This window comes from Equus quagga, chromosome 14 (genome assembly GCF_021613505.1).
Source record: "Equus quagga isolate Etosha38 chromosome 14, UCLA_HA_Equagga_1.0, whole genome shotgun sequence".
NCBI lineage: Eukaryota > Metazoa > Chordata > Mammalia > Perissodactyla > Equidae > Equus > Equus quagga.
This window is the reverse complement of record NC_060280.1, coordinates 89269799-89286035: the sequence shown is the minus strand read 5'-3', so window position 1 is coordinate 89286035 and position 16237 is coordinate 89269799. Positions and strand designations below refer to the sequence as shown.

At 40.8% G+C, this 16237-nt stretch overlaps 1 protein-coding gene across 7 annotated transcripts in view; it reads right to left on the bottom strand.

The window, feature by feature from the left end:
* LOC124225228 (zinc finger protein 266-like) overlaps window positions 1-16237 on the bottom strand; it is a 42816-nt gene that overhangs the window by 14144 nt on the left and 12435 nt on the right. The window contains exons 2-9 of one of the 7 annotated variants that reach the window (XR_006885046.1): window positions 13390-13465; window positions 12653-12779; window positions 11977-12057; window positions 11379-11461; window positions 7882-10882; window positions 4560-4696; window positions 4059-4187; window positions 1796-3839 (exon numbers count right to left, since the gene is read on the bottom strand). Coding sequence is in view for 1 of the 7 variants with exons in the window: in XM_046637740.1 (XP_046493696.1) it covers window positions 8762-10882; window positions 11379-11461; window positions 11977-12057; window positions 12653-12779; window positions 13390-13422 (2445 nt within the window). In the remaining 6 variants the exon portion in view is untranslated. Of the gene's footprint in view, window positions 1-1795; window positions 4188-4559; window positions 4697-6546; window positions 10883-11378; window positions 11462-11976; window positions 12095-12652; window positions 12835-13389; window positions 13466-16237 lie in introns of those variants that run through there. The other 6 variants (XR_006885047.1, XR_006885048.1, XR_006885050.1 and 3 more) reach the window with 6 other exon arrangements.

Below are 16237 nucleotides of genomic sequence, written 5' to 3'. Positions count from 1 at the left end.
AGGTTTGCTTAAGCCCTGTGCAAAGTGTCATCAAGCAGCTGCATCCTTGGTGGCCTATTCATGATGTAGACAAGGCTGCTGGAGCATCATAAGTATATGAATTTGTATCATACAAGCTTAAATAAGGATGTGCTGGTTTCTGAGTCTCTAGTCAAGGACCACAATCAGGAACTGACAGTGATGGCATCAAGCCCAGTAAATTATCAAGACCAGTCATTTTAAGTTTTTCTTTTTTTATTCCACATGGAAGGAATGACAAACTCAACAGCCAGTCATATTTCCATCTTCAGCTGTGGTTTGACTCATGCAGACAATATAGTTGTTTTTCTAGACTGTGGTGCTGGATTGTTTTTTTTTTTTTTTTTTTTGACCAACTGGCTACATTGCCTGAATTCAAAACTATTCTGTCCTCAGGTGCTGGGGTTGCTGCTCTCCCTCAAGACCATGAAATCCAGGTGTATGACCTCGCCTTTTATCCACTAACCTTCTGCTTGCACACTGACCTTTTATCTGAATGGATAAGGTGTTAGAGAAGGAGAACCACTTTTCTTAGAAAACTTGTAGAGATGTATTATGTCCCTACCTTGACCAGTGTGAGCCACTGTAGATACACTCCATGAGCAGTGAATTCAGTCAAGCACTCTCTTCACAATGTAAGACCATGTCAATCCAACAAGAGAATTCAGGTGGCTAAAACAGGATTGTGAATCCTGTTGGCCCACTTTTGGCCAGTTTTCAATCTGGAAAGTATAGCAACTAGACTGTCTTGGCATGCCTATCAGGGGAAAGACAGATTGTGCCCAAAAATGGTTCGGACAGAATCACTATGTTCAAAATAGATCTACAGAACCATCCAGAAAGCAATGTTTCTCTCAGCAGCCTATAAGATTTCAGGATTAAGGGAAACATCTCCCATATTCCCTGCATTCACAATTTCTCCGGTGAGTCACCCCATGGTTAGAGTGTCAATCACACCACGTTTATTAAAGGATAAGGGATAATATAAGGAAAAAATGAATTTCCAGCATTTCTGACATTCATCAAGTTTTTCTCCACTGTGATAATACAAGTGGATATTAAAGTATTAGCAGAATTACAACTTTCCATATCTTATATTATTAGGGTTTTTCTCCACTACAATATCTCCCCTATTCAGTAAAAAATGAACAGACAGTGAAGGGTTTTCCACATTTCCCACATGGTATGGCTTCAGTGTGACTTCCATGCTAGTTTGTGAGGATATTTGGATGGCTTTCCCACACTCCTTAAATTTTCACACCATCTCACAACTGTGAATTCCCAAATGGTAAGATGGGAGGAGCAAGTGAAAGTCTTCCTGTGCCCTTTACAGTCACAGGATTTTTACACAGTGTGAATTCTCATGTGGATATTAAGGCATGAGCAGTAAGCAGATGTTGACTGTGCTCCATATAGACATGGGGTCTTTTTCCAATGTGAAATTTCATTTGAACATGACATGAAATATTTAAGGGTTGTAGCACATTCTTTATGTTCCCAGGGCTTTTACAGCAATTATAGATGTGTAAAAGAAGACTCATGACTTCCAGTGACAGACCTTCTCTCCAGTATCAACTCTTACATGCTTAGAAAGGGCTGAAGACTGAATGAAGGCTTTCCCACATTCTGTACACTCACAGGGTTTCTCTCCAGTGTGGCTACAGATTGACTATGGAGCATAGAAGACTATAAAAAGTCTTCCTCACATGCTTTACTGTATTAGTTTTGTACGATTGCCATAAAAAATACCACAGACTGGATGCCTTAAACAGTAGTAATTTATTTTCCTACAATTCTGGAGGCCAGAAGTCCAAAATGAAGGTGCCAACGGGGTTGGGTTTCAGTGGAGGGTTTAATTGAAGCGTCTGTTCCAGGCCTCTTTCCTTGGCTTGCAGATGGCCATCTTCTGGGGTCTTCACATGGTTCTCTCTCTATGTGCGTGCATCCCTGGTATCTCTTTCACTTCTTATTAGGATACCGATGATAATGACTTAAAGCCCCACATGAAAGAACTAATTTTAAGTCAACCACCTCTTTAACAACCTTATGTCCAAATGTGAATTCATTCTGAGGTATTGTGGGTTAGGGCTTTAACATACGAATTCTGGAGATGCAAAATTCAGGGCATGCCATACAGTCTTAGGTTTCAATCCTGTGTTAGTTTGCATGTGCACATGAAATCTTGTAGAATTAGAAAAGTTTTTTGCTTTAACTCATAAATTATCTCTATAGCATGAGTTCCTAAATGACTAAGAAAGGACAAGTATAAGCTCCAGGCTTTCCCACATTCCTGCACTTGAGAACAAAGGAGTTGAAAAGTCGTCCCTGGGCTAGAAGAAAACTGAGATAAGCTTTGCTAACTGCAGTTGTGCATACTCAGCATAATCAACTGTTGTTTAAAACTAGCCAGGTCTCTCTGTGCCTCCCTAGTATATGAGTGAGCTGCTTTTCCCAGGAAGTTAAAGTTCAGACACAATTCAGCTTCACAAGGCCAAATACAGGCTGAAGAAGAAAACTAACCAGAAAAGTCCAGACAGTCAAGGGAAAGAGATTCAGTCTTCAAGGCCAAACACAGGCTGGTAGGAAGGCACCAACCAGCAAGGTCATGTGCTCTCCCTCCCCTACGTAAAACCTCAGATAAAAACCCTACCTTTTTACCTTCAGGGAGGTGGATTTGAGTTTTAACTCTCGTCTCCTCGTCTGGCTGCCTTTCTATAATAAGCCACTTTCCTTGCCACAAGCCTGATGTTTTGGGTAATTGGCCCTCCTGCATGTGGGTAAACGAGCCTGTTTTTGTGTCTGGTAACATTCCTACCATCAACATGGCTTCTCTCCACTGTGTATTCTTATATGTTCATTAAGACTTGAGGAAGGAGTGAAGCCCTTCCCACACTGCACACATTCATATGGTATCTCCCCAGTGTGAATTCTGGTGTGTGAGCTAAGTCCTGAGGATTTATGAAGGCTTTCCCACATTCTCTACAGACATAAGGCTTCTCTTCACTGTAAATTCTTACATGTTAATTAAAACTTGAGGTATTAGTGCCAATATTTCCACATTCATAGGTTTTCTCTCTGGCATGAGTTTGTTCATGACTTCAAAGTAAATAAGGACAATGAAAGGATTTCCCACACTCGTTATATTGATATCTTCTCTCCATGTGAGGTCTTTCATGTCCTTGAACTGAACAGAGACAACTGAAGGCTTTCCCACATTCCTTACATTGAAAGAGTTTCTCACCAGTGAGACTTCTTTCGTGACTTCATGTGGGTTTGTCATATATGGTCTTTATTATGTTGAGGTAATTTCCCTCTATCCTCATTTTCTTAAGAGTTTTTGATGATAGCCAATTTGAATTCATCATCGTTTAGCTTACATCTTTCTGTGTCCTCAGGACTGAGTTCTGAAGTAGCCAAGCAACCTGTTGTCTGATAGTCCAACAAGTAAGGTCAGGACCTGAAAGTCACTCATTACTTGTTAGGAGACTGTGTTCTGCACAGTAACTTGCGGTCTGTCGGGTTCATTTGTCCATTCAGAGAAGTCAGTGTCTAGAGTATGAAGTCAGCCAAGGTTTAGGCGATACTGGTTGTGATGTTTCTCTACAGTATGGTTCCTGTTCCCTGTGGCATTTCTCACATGGTCCTATCCAGTGGAGATGAAGTTGAGGATTTCAATAGGACCCAGTCTCCATGACAAAGATGGTGCAGAGGAACATGTGACTGTGTGGTGTTACTTAATTTTAATTCCATCTGGGTCTTTTGGATCATCTCTAGAACATAGGCAGTGTCCCCAAACTTGACTGGTTTACAGGCCTCTTCTCCTGGATTTCCCAAAGATTGAGGTCCATTATGGAGGGGATATTAAAATTTTAGCTGCCTATTTTGCTAATATGTGTGGTCATCTATGTAATTATAAAATGTGGACTTGTGTTGTTTCAAAACCATTAGAGTACTAAAATTCTAGTCATGTAAAGCATACCTCACTCTCCCCAACTTAGTACCCAAAAATATTTAAAAATAAAGGTGGAACAGTTTCATACCTGACTCTGATCTTTGCCCTTTCACAGCAGGAAGTAGCTAAAGCAGTCTTCAACCCGATTCCCCAAGATTGAGGAATGATCATAACATAGTGGGGATTGAAACCAAGAATGAAGGAGCTAAAATCTTCCCTGGGATAGAAGAAAAAAAACAATTGAGACAAGCTTTGCTAACTGTAGCTGTGCATACTCAGTAGAATCAACTATTATTTAAAACTAACCAAGTCTTTCTACCCCTCTTTAGTACATGAGTGAGCTGTTTTTCCCAGGAAGTTCAAATAGCCAAGAAGAGAGATTCACCCTCACAAGGACAAATGCAGGCTGAGGATTCACACCAACCAGAAAAATCCAGACAGTCAAGCAAAAAGAGATTCAGTCTTGAAGGCAAAATGGAAACTGGTGGGAAGGCACCAATCAGCAACACCACATGCTCCCCCTCCCTTACCTAAAATCCCTGCATATGCTCCCCCTCCCCTATCTAAAACCCCAAATAAAAACCCTTACCTTTTTCACTTTGAGGAAGTGGATTTGAGTTTTAACTCCCGTCTCCTGGTCTGGCTGCCTTTTGATAATGAACCTCTTTCCTTGCCACAAGCCTGTCAATTTGGTGATTGGGCCTTCTTTCGCATCGAGTAACGAACCTGTATTTGTGTTCAATAACAGGTGTCTATTGACAAATCAATGTGGTGTATACATACAATGGAGTATTATTCAGGCTAAAAAAGGTAGGAAATTCTGACACATGCTACAATATGAACTTCGAAGACATGATGCTGAATGAAATGAGCCAGACACAAAAGGATTAACACTGTGTGCTCTGCTTATGTGAGGAACCTAGAAAAGTGAGATTAATACAGATTCCCTGGGACTTACAGCAGAGAGAAATGGGTAACTAGAGCTGAATGGGTGCAGTTCCAGTTTGGGAAGGTGAAAAAGTTCTGGAGCTGGAGGGTGGTGATGGTGGCACAACAATGTGAGTGCACACGCCACAGAACGGCACACTTAAAATGGCTAATTTTAAGTTGTGTATATTTTACCACAATAAAAAAAGGAAACGAGTGGTTATTATTAGTTTTAATTAACAGAGCCTCTCAGGATAGACATCTGGGGTAAAAGAAGTTCACATTCAGTTTGGCTGATAGTCCCTCTGGCAGAGACCCTATCAGAAATACTTGCCCATAAATAGACACAAAGTGCTTGGGGTTTTATTGCTGATATTAAATTTATACATCATTCTGTGTATTGTATTGGATGTTCAAATATTTATAGGCTTGGGATTTTTCAAAAGAAAAGTGTGGAAAAAATACACTTAGTCCAAACATCCGGTGAATGGTAAATTCAACTATGCCAGAAATCGTGTAATAAAATCTCCATCCTTTTCTCCTGGAGGCCCATTTTGAAGCTCTATGGGGATGTACAAGTGTAGGAAGTTTGGATAAAGAGATAGATAAGCATTCTTGTTTTTCTTTAGAAGAATGTCTACATACAATTATATTTATATACAGAAATATGCACATCAAAGACACCTTAGAAAGTATCCTTATATCTGAATGTAATGTGTCAAAAATAAATGATGTACCAAATACAAAACCAAATTCCCAGATAAAACATTCTTTTGCATATAAAATAGAGGCCCTCTTGAACAAACATTCACTCAGTGCTCACAGATAGCCAGAACTGCCAAATCTGTGAGGACCTGAGGACGTGTGTGCTGAGTTAACACCACTCCAATGGTGGAAATTGTTTTCCTTCTGAAGAAAAGTCACAAAGGTTGTTTGCAGGGTTTGCAGATGAAAAGATACTGCACACGCATCCTTACAGCATTTCCTAACTCAAATCTTTGCGGGAAATGACATCTCTAACAGACTGTGGGACCTAGCGGTGCTGGAAGGCCCTGCAGTCCCTGGTGGAAGTGAGCGGCATACACCAGGAGTCTTTATGCGGGCCCCTCAGCAGCCTGGACCAAGCATGCCCTTTGACTTCTCCTTCAACACTCATATCCTCCCCTCTGTCCTGGCCTCACCAAAGCTGGGCTGGCCTGGACCACTACCAACATGAAAGTCTCCAACACTGCTTATGGATGTCATCAAATCTTTTATGCATACATTAAGTTGAAAACTATAGTGCTATGTTAATGTTTCATCTGTTGCTGTATGAAATATTAAATGTTTATGTAGCCAAAAAGTCTGATTTTTAAAAAATTCCTGGATTTCCCACCTTGCCTTAAAATGTCTCTTTAAACTCTAGGTTACATGCAGATTTGATATTTTCTTCTTAAATCTACTTCTAAAGACATTTAAATCTTTAATCATAATCCAATGTTTTTGGCCTGTGGTGTGGGGTAGGGGATCCATTTTTTTTTTCTCCACATGAAAGTCAATTGTTGCAGTAGTACTTATTGATAAAATATCCTTGACCTACTGAATTGAAATTCCACCTTTCTTAAACACTAAATTGATATATATACGTGTATTAGTGTCTAGACTCTTCTGTACAGTCATATATGTAATTATGCTGATATCATAACCTTTGGTTGTAAGTTTTATGTTTTAATATTTAGTGATAATAATATAATGGGAGCTAATGTTTGTTACCTTACCATGCTACACGTTTCACAGACATTAAATTATGCTCAGAACTTCCCAATGGTGTAGGTACTACCATAATCTCTGTTGTTTCTTCAAACAGCTTTATTGAGATATAACGGACATATCATACAATTCATTGATTTAAATCTATACAATTCAACGTGGTTTAGTAAATGCACAGACTTGTGTACAATTCTAAGTTTAGAACCTTTTCATCACTTCAAATTCCCCACTTCCCTTCTCTCTTAATATATAGGTGAACACAATCTTCTTCCTGTCTCTATAGATTCACATGTTCTAAACACTCCATATAAACGAAATCAAAGTCTCTTACCAATGACTTCTTTCCACTTAGAATGTTTTTAAAGGCTCACTGCATCACAGCATATATGGTTCACATCACTTTGGCTTTTGGAGTTTTTTCACATGAATATACCACTTGTTAGCCACTGACCAAAAGCTGGGACCAAGTCTGCCTGGTTTCTCTTGTACAGCATGTAATGACAATGCTGGGACTAGGAGCGCCAGTAGCAGAACCAGGCCAATCTGCAGGAGTGACCTCAAACACTGCCTACAAGGACTCCAGCAACAGTGCCAACATCTGGTGGGACTGATAGGTCTTCTTTCAGACAATTCAGATCTCATCTAAAGCCAAGCTTTGACTCAGCACACACAAAACATTAAAACTAACCTACTGATCTTTGGTGTTGTTGCGAATAATTAAAGGGGGCAAAAGAACAGCTAAATAGTGATATACACACCCAAGAGTGAACAATGACATAACATACTCCTCCACATACAAACATGTCACAGAAATGTGCAGAGAATTCTTGTTTGGGATTTATTTTTAAGCTTCTTTTGGACTAACATGCAGTGTTTTGAAAGTGTCATCAAGCAGCTGAATGCCTGATGGCCACACTTGATGTAACCCAAGGCTGCTGAGCATCTGGACTATGTGAATTTGTATCACTGAAGATGAAACAAGGTTGTGCTGGCCTTGCTAAACCCAAGGTTCACCTTCAGGAACTGCCACAGAGGGCATCAAAAAGAGCGGATGATTAGGATCAGCCATATCCACAGGAATGTTTCTGTTTCCACTGCCCATGGATGGGATGACAAACACAGAAGCAGGTCTTATCACCAGTGACAGCTGTTGCTTGACACAGACAAATGGTACCATTGTTTTGCTAGGATGTGGTGTTGGGTATGGTGTGAAAGAAAACATTCACTATTCTCACCATCATCCTGTATGGCTTGAGGTTAAAGGCCCTCCCCAGGTGGTAAGGTTGTTGTTCATCCAAAAAGGTCATGAAATTGGAGTGCTCACATCAGTAGGTGTAATCTCACTTTTTTCACACTCACTCCATGCTTGACACTGACTTTTTATCTGAAAGGATCGGGTGTAAGAGGGACAAGGTAATTTTACAAAATTTACAGACGTATTTCAACCACTGCCTTGGCCACTGTGGCTTGCTGTAAATGAGTACAGAGAGCACTGGACACAGTCAAGCAATCACTATCTTCAAATACTCAGACCACGTCAATCCAACAGGAGAATCCAGGTGGTTAGAAGAGGATTAAGTATAAATCCTGTCAAACTACTTTTGACCAGGTTGCAACCTGGAAGGTATAGCAACTAGACTGGCCTATCAGTGGCAAAAAACACACATCACACGTAGGAATGGCCAAGGCCTAAGCAAAAATGCTAAGAGTCTATCCATAGAACGTACCCAGAACACCACGTACCTAAGATGATGCTAAGATTCACACACAGGGTAGCATTTCCCATACTTCCTATTTCAGTTTCTCTTGACCATGAACCACCCCCATGTTTATTAAGGATGAGAAACAATCTCGTGGAAAATGATGATGACTCGACACTTCTGACATTCATAAAGTTTTTCTCCAAAGTGAGACACAAGTGAACATTTGCAGAACAATTTTCCAAAATATCTTACATCAGTTGGATTTCTCTCCACTACAAGATCTCTCATATGTGACAAATACATTTCAATGAGGAAAGAGGAAAGGGCTTCCCATGATTCTTAACAGGATGGCTTCACTGTGAGTCCTCACATGCTGAGTTGTGATGAGGTTCTGACAGCTTTCACCCATTCCTTACATTTGTAGAGCATCTCTGTAACATGGTCCTATCATGTCTTTGAAGTGAACTGGGACTACTGACGGCTTTCCCACATGCCTTACATTGACAAGATTTCTCTCCAGGTGAGTTCTTTCATGACGTTGAAAAGAATTATAAAAACTAAAGGCTTTCCCACATTCCTTACACTTATAAGGTTTCTCTCCAGTATGAATACGCTTGTGAATGAAAATATATGAAGAACTGGTAAATGTTTTCCCACACATATTACACTGAAAAGACTTCTGCCCTGTATGAGTTCTAAGATGTCTGTTACGGTGTGAGGAAAGAGCAAAAGTTTTTCCACATGTGTCACATTTGAAAGGCTTCTCTTTAGTGTGAGTTTTTATATGTTCAGTAAGGCCTGAGGACTGAGTGAAGGCTTTGCCACACTCCTTACATTCATAGGGTTTCTCTCCAGTGTGGGTTCGCATGTGAATGTTAAGGTGCACAAAACGTTTAAAGCCTTTTCCACATTCCTCACATTTAAATGGTTTCTCTCCATTATGAGTACGCTTGTGATTGATAAAGGACGAAGAAATGTTAAATGTTTTCCCACATATATTACATTCAAAAGGCTTCTCACCAGTGTGAGTTCTAAAATGGGTAGTAAGGTGTGAAGCAGTAGGAAAGGCTTTCCCACATGTGTCGCACTTAAAAGGCTTCTCTCCTGTGTGGGTTTTTATATGAACAGTAAGACCTGAGGACTGAGTGAAGGCTTTTCCACATTTCTCACATTTAAATGGTTTCTCTCCAGTGTGAATACGCTTGTGAACAATAACATATGAAGAACTAGCAAATGTTTTCCCACATATATTACACTCAAAAGACTTCTGTCCAGTGTGAGTTCTAAAATGTCTGTTGTGATGTGAGGAAAAAGCAAAGGCTTTCCCACATGCATCACATTTAAAGGGCAACTCTCCAGTATGAGTTTTTATATGGTAAAAAAGGCCTGAGGAATCAGTGAAGGCTTTTCCACATTCCTTACATGCATAGGGTTTCTCTCCAGTGTGAGTTCGCATATGAACTTTAAGGTGGAAAGAGCGGTTAAAGCTTTTCCCACATTCCTTACATTTATAGGGTTTCTCTCCAGGGTGAGTACGCTTATGAATAATTAAGTATGAAGAACTGGTAAATCGTTTCCCACATATGTTACACTCAAATAGCTTTTCTACAGCGTGAGATCCTAAATGTTTAGTAAGATTTGAGGAGGTAGCAAAGACTTTCCCACATTTGTCATACTGAAAAGTCTTCTCTCCAGCCTCAGTTTTTATATGTTCAGTAAGGCCTGAGAAATGAGCAAAGGTTTTCCCATATTCTTCACATTCATAAGGTTTTTCTTCAGTGTGACTTCCCATGTGAACATTAAAGTGCAAAGAATGTTTAAAGACTTTTCTACACTTCTTACATTTATACGGTTCCACTCCAGCATAAATTTGATTGGGAACGTAAAGATACGAGTAACTTCTAAAGGCATTTCCATATACCTCATCAAGAAAGGGCTTCACTTCAGTGTGTGATTTCACATGGTCAGTAAGATGAAAAGACTGAAAAAAGTCTTTCCCACATTCCTTACATTTAAACGGTTTTATTCTAGAGTGAATTTTATCACTAGTGTTAAGATATGCGGACTGTATAAAGGATTTTCCGAATTCCTTATATTTGTAACAATTGTTAACAGTAGTGTGAGTTTGTACATGCACACCAAGGCTTGTGGACTGAATAAAAGCTCTCTCATCTTCCTTCCATTCAGAAAGTTTTTCTCCATTGTGAGTTCTCATTGGTGCCTGAAAACAAGACTGATTAACAAAGGCTTTCCCACTGTCACTGCATTTGGAGGCTTTCTCTTCCATGTTAGTTTTATAGTACACAACATCTGGAGTCGGGCTGATGGCTTTACCCCATAGATTAAACATGGAAATTTTCTCTCCAGGTGAGGTTTTCTTGTGTAGAGTAAGGAAGCTTTTTCCATACTGATTATCCTCACAAGTGTTGCCTCCATTTGGAGTTCTCCTGTGTGTCTTAAGACATGAATGTTCACTGAAGACTTTCCCACATTGCTCACAATCACAGAGTTCCCACCCATTGTGGATTCTTTCCTGTTGATGAATGAAAGAATGATGATTCAAAGACTTCTCAGCCTCGTTAACTGATACTACCCATCACATAACAGAAACATCATTATGATGGCGATGATGGCTTTTGTCATTTCCATTACATTCACACGCTTCCTACCCTGTTGAGTAATTTCAAGCTGAATGATGTAAACCTTCTGCAAGAATGATGTCATCTACTCTAATGCTAAAAGTTTCCTATACAATTTCATTGAATTGCTTTAAAAATTCAATGTTTAATTAGATAAGAGGGAAAGAGTCCTTCTAGGAATTTCAAGGCACTAGCTTCAAGCTGGATTTAAAACATTGTGAAATTCATCATATTCAGAATATGTCTAAAGAGACATTGCTGTCTTGGGTGAATGCCACTTATCTCAAATATTTATCTATCACTTGTGCTCATGTCCTATCTAATGAAAATCTCTATCTTTTCTAAAAGTAGAAAATAAGAAACATCTCCTTTAAAGCATACTTATCTTACCGTTTCTATCCTATTGGATGTATTTTCCCCCAAAATATGCTGTGGAATTGCTGAGTCTTTGCTTTTAGGCTGCATTTCCCATTCTAAAACAAAACAGAATAAACAAATGTAGGAATTTGCAGAATGAAATGTAAGTTAAAGAGTTAAAAACAATAAGGCTCATTTGTATTATTTCCAAATTAAACACACTAGGAAAACGAAAGAGCAAATTAGATTTGAGGAGTTTGGCTATGTGAAAAATTTAGCAATGAAAAGGAGATGTAGTCAAAATTCAGTAGTTGATTAAAATGATTCAATGAAAATTAAATACAATGGGAAAAAGAAACAGAATACCATCAGGGAAAGAAAGCAGGGGCATTCTAGACAGAGGGAATGTATCAAAATGATAGTTAAAAAAGACACAGGATAAGTCACTCTCTGAGATCATAGGAAATTGTGAGTAAATGTAAAGTAAGAACATATGAGAAGCTGACGATATCCCAAAGCTTCAGAGACCAATGACAGCTTCCTAGAGAAAGCACGTCTTAAAGTTTCCTTATTGTGATTCCAAACACAGTCACCATTTTCATTACCAGGGGAGTTCTTCATACTCACTCACCTTGGAAAACTCCTCCCTCCACTGCCCTCAACTCTTCTTCTTCCAACCAAGAGATCAAACTGGGTTTGAACAACTGATACTCTGTTCACAGGGAAAGAAGTATTAATGGAAAAGTCACCTGCAAAAGATGACAAACTTTCCCATGAATCACTTCCCATATTTCTAATGAAAGCAGTAAAATTATTTCAAAGAGATAAAAATGCAAATACCTCCCCTTTCTGTGCATCAAAAGATTGTTATCTCTGGCCCCTGAAACCCATGTTCAGATGTATATATACAAATTACAAGGCATTAAGACTTTTATTGAAATAGTTAAGTGAAAAAAGTCATGTTCATTCTCATGGAGAAACCACTACACGAGTGGTTGTCACATTTTATTGTCCATTAGAATCATGTCCAGTGTTTTCATTAAAATGCACGTCTCACCCAATGCCAGAGTTTCATTCACTATGTCAAAGGCAGAGTTTGAGAATGCACATTTCTAAGAGAGTGATGGGGATGGTCTAAGTGCTATGACCACACTTTTACAGAAAGCAGACTAGATTAAACCCGTTAGTGTAGAGACTAGAGACTCTCTCCATTCATGTGCAGGTTTCTCATCACCAGCACTGGCACACAGTAAACATATCATAGATACCTGTTTTGTAAGAGGCTACAGGAAGGATGGCAGGCTTACCTACTGTGCTCAGGTTCTTGTAGGTCTCCAGCATCACGTCTCTGTAGAGATTTTTTTGAGTTGGCTCTAGTAAAGTCCACTCCTCTTGGGTGAAGTCCACAGCCACATCAGCGAAGGTGAGTGAGTCCTAAACCATCACACACACGCTGGATTCAATAAAGAAACATTGCCACCACCGTTCACTAGGAAATGAAAACGGAAGACCCAATGGCAACAGAGGGTTTCAAAGTGTCTTATCATCGCCCCAAGGAGCAATTCTCCTAGATACTCTTCTATCTACGCTCACTCATGGCTGATATCCTGCAGTCATGGCTTTAATGGAAGCTCTAACACATGAACTTATCTCACCACAACTAGACTAAAGGCTCTTCATGTCTTATTTCCCTCTTGCAGGACAGCACTGAGCAAGCTGCAGACTCCTAAAAGTTGATGAATGAATAAATTCTTTAAGAAATGCACACGTTCATCTTCGTTAGCTGTCAGAGCACACGGCAAAGCAAAAAAATATGCAGTTGCCATCATAAGAGACAACAGTAGAAGGTAATTATCAAAACACTGAGATTATTCACAGGAACCAACAGGAGAGGTTCCATTTTGGGAGGGAATTCAACAGGGACTCAGTCCTGCTGTGGCTTGATTTCTTTAAGAAACTCTGGAGACAGGTCTATCTAGAAGGAAATGTGTTTAACTGGTGGATGTAACATGTCAGTTTGTAGAATGACAGGCTTCCTAATTACCTGAGAACAACTAGTCAAACAGTCAGTCACCATCCTTTCTGCCTCTGTCTTTTCCTCAGGAAGGCAGAAACATGACCTAGGAGAAAAGAAAGAAGGCATGAGGATGCCACAGATGATCATAATTCCCACCTTCACCTGCCTGGAAGTCATTCCATTCTGGATTGAAACTCCCAAATATCCCTGCACACTTGAGAAATCTCTCTCTCACACACACACACACACACATACACACACCACTGCCATCAAATGTCAGAGGAGCCCTGTCTCATCTGGAGCCACAAAAGGGGATTGCGAGCCATGCTGCCCATCAGGAAAAGCACAGTGGGTTCATTTTACAGAGAAGGAAACTTAAGTCCTGAGGAATGTGTCTCTTCAGTTGTCAAGGCAATAAACTTGATGAATGAGATTATGCAGCCATTCTCTCTAAGGCACATGTACCAGGAAGGTGACTTAGAGCACAGCATTCTCTGGCCCACCTAAGCGCCTCTTGAATAAACCAGCAGCTTGACTGCTCAGGTCTAAAACAAAGGACTCTGTATTGTGCAAAGCTATTAAAACCGTATGCTTTGTAACAAAAGAATCAGTAACATCACTGTCATTTACTGAGGACCATCTATACCAGATGTCGAACTTACTTATGTATTTGGAACAACTTGAATATTTGAATCTACTCTCAACTATAAATACCATATGACATAAACACAAATCAAGTCTATCCGATAAAAACTTAGTGTCCAGGGAACATAGAAAACTTCGAATGTAGAAAACAAAATAATGTAAAATATCACAACTTTTTTATACTGCTTACATGCTTAAGAAAATATTGTCATTAGACACCTAATCTACACGTTCTAAAGGACAGCACTGTGTGAGGCTGTTCCTGGGCATATGACGGGAAGAAACACTCCTGAGCTTCCCCTGATGGATGCTGCAGAAGTCTGAAGCTTTAGGCCTCCCTTTAAGTTCTTAATGCTGAATTATTCCTTTATTCTTTCACTAAGCAATGAAGAAACTGTGTCCCTGAGTTTAGACAGTTAGTTGAGAGCAGTGACGCATACAAAGCATGTCCTAGATATTAAAGATCCAACATTCCTATTGGAGAACATAGACAATAGACTAAGAATTGATACATCAATTCAAAACTGATATGGGAAAACAATCAAGCAGGTGAGAAAATAACAAGTGTCCTACACACACACACACACACACACACACAGCACATATATTCTATTGGCTCCTGCACAAGAAAACGGAAGAAAAGTAAAATAGTCATGAGGTCCTCCACATCTGACCCTAAAAGATTAGAGAAACTATGTCAACGCTTATACAAAAGAACTCAGAAAACACTGAAGTACTGGGAAGTGGCCACAGGTCTTGGTTAGAAAGTCTAATCAAACACATTTGCACTCTACCCTGAGCTCGGGAAAGGGGCAAGGCCATAGGAAACTTTCCCCAACAGCTGTCTACTTTATGAGTTTTTTCAGACAACTACCCTTTCATTTCAGTTATCACTTCCATTTCTCCACTCAACTGGCTGTTATATTTATCAATTTCTTCCGCAGACTTCCTTCATGTTTCTTAAATTGTCTTTTAATGTTCTGTATTTTAAGGCTAACTTCTTTTTGTTAAAAACCAATAACCTTTGCTGTGATGTCTGGGTCCAGGTGGAGTGAGTTGTTGCCTTTGTCTCTCCTCTCTAAGTTACAACCAGTAGGACATTCCACAGGCCAACAAAGGACTCTGCACACGCTCCTGGACACCCGAGAGCTCCAGACATCTCTCATCTGCAGGTGGGCTGACTGGACTTCCTGGACAGCGTGGAAGCAGTGGAGCAGCATCAGCAGCTGCTGGGACCAGAATTCCAGGATCTGCAGCCACATCGGTAAGCAGAGGCTCCAAGAACTGAGATAATGCACATAAATGGAAGCCCCAGGAATTCAGCTAGCCCATGCTGATGGAGGCACCAGGAACTGGGATGACTGTACCCCAATCCCCTCCACCTACCCTGGTGGCAGCACTGAAGACCAGCTCTTCCAGCAACAGAGGCTGCATCCAAGACCCAGAAACCCCAGGTGGTGGCAGCAGTGTCTGTGACCTGATAGTCCAGGAATAATGCATCTTGGTGCCGAAGACCAGGGGCTGTAAGAGCCACAGGGGCACTCATGGCTCAGTCCCTCTCCCTCAGCAAGCAGTGCCAGGTGGCATCTGAGACCTGAGGTTTCAGAGCCACAGTGGTGCCCATAACTCATCCCCTGGTGGCATTGCCCCTGACACTGGTCCTGCCAGAAGCAGATGCTGCATACAATACGTCAGGTCTCTGGTGGTGGAAGGAGCGCCTGTGCCCTGAAGTTCCAGGAATCACGCAGGCATCAGAAACCAGAACTTAGGGAACCTAAGTGGCACTTGTGACCCAGGTACTGCTCCCCTTCTGATGGTGGCAGTGTCTTCCATGAACCTGGCGAATACAGCAGGAATGATGACACCTGCACACCCAGCATCCCCAGCAGCTGGATTGTTAAACCCCCAGATAACCCAGGAGCAGCAGTAAAAGGAGCAAACGTGGGAGGAGCACCCAAGAATGTGGAAAGCCCATGGAGAGTCAGACAAGAGCAATGATGAGGCCAGACATCTAGGTCCTCCCCAGCTGCAAAGGCATCTGAAATTTCTATCTCCCACCCCCATCCCCGACAGCAGCACCACATGCAGACCCAAAAACTCAGATGTGGCAAAAATGCCTGTGAGGCCAGCTCCTGCCTCACTCTCCCTGTTCCCCTGCTGCACTGAGGGAAACTGTGACTCAGGTGAACCCCCAGAGGCAGCAGAGGTGCTTGCACCCTGGTGACCCTGG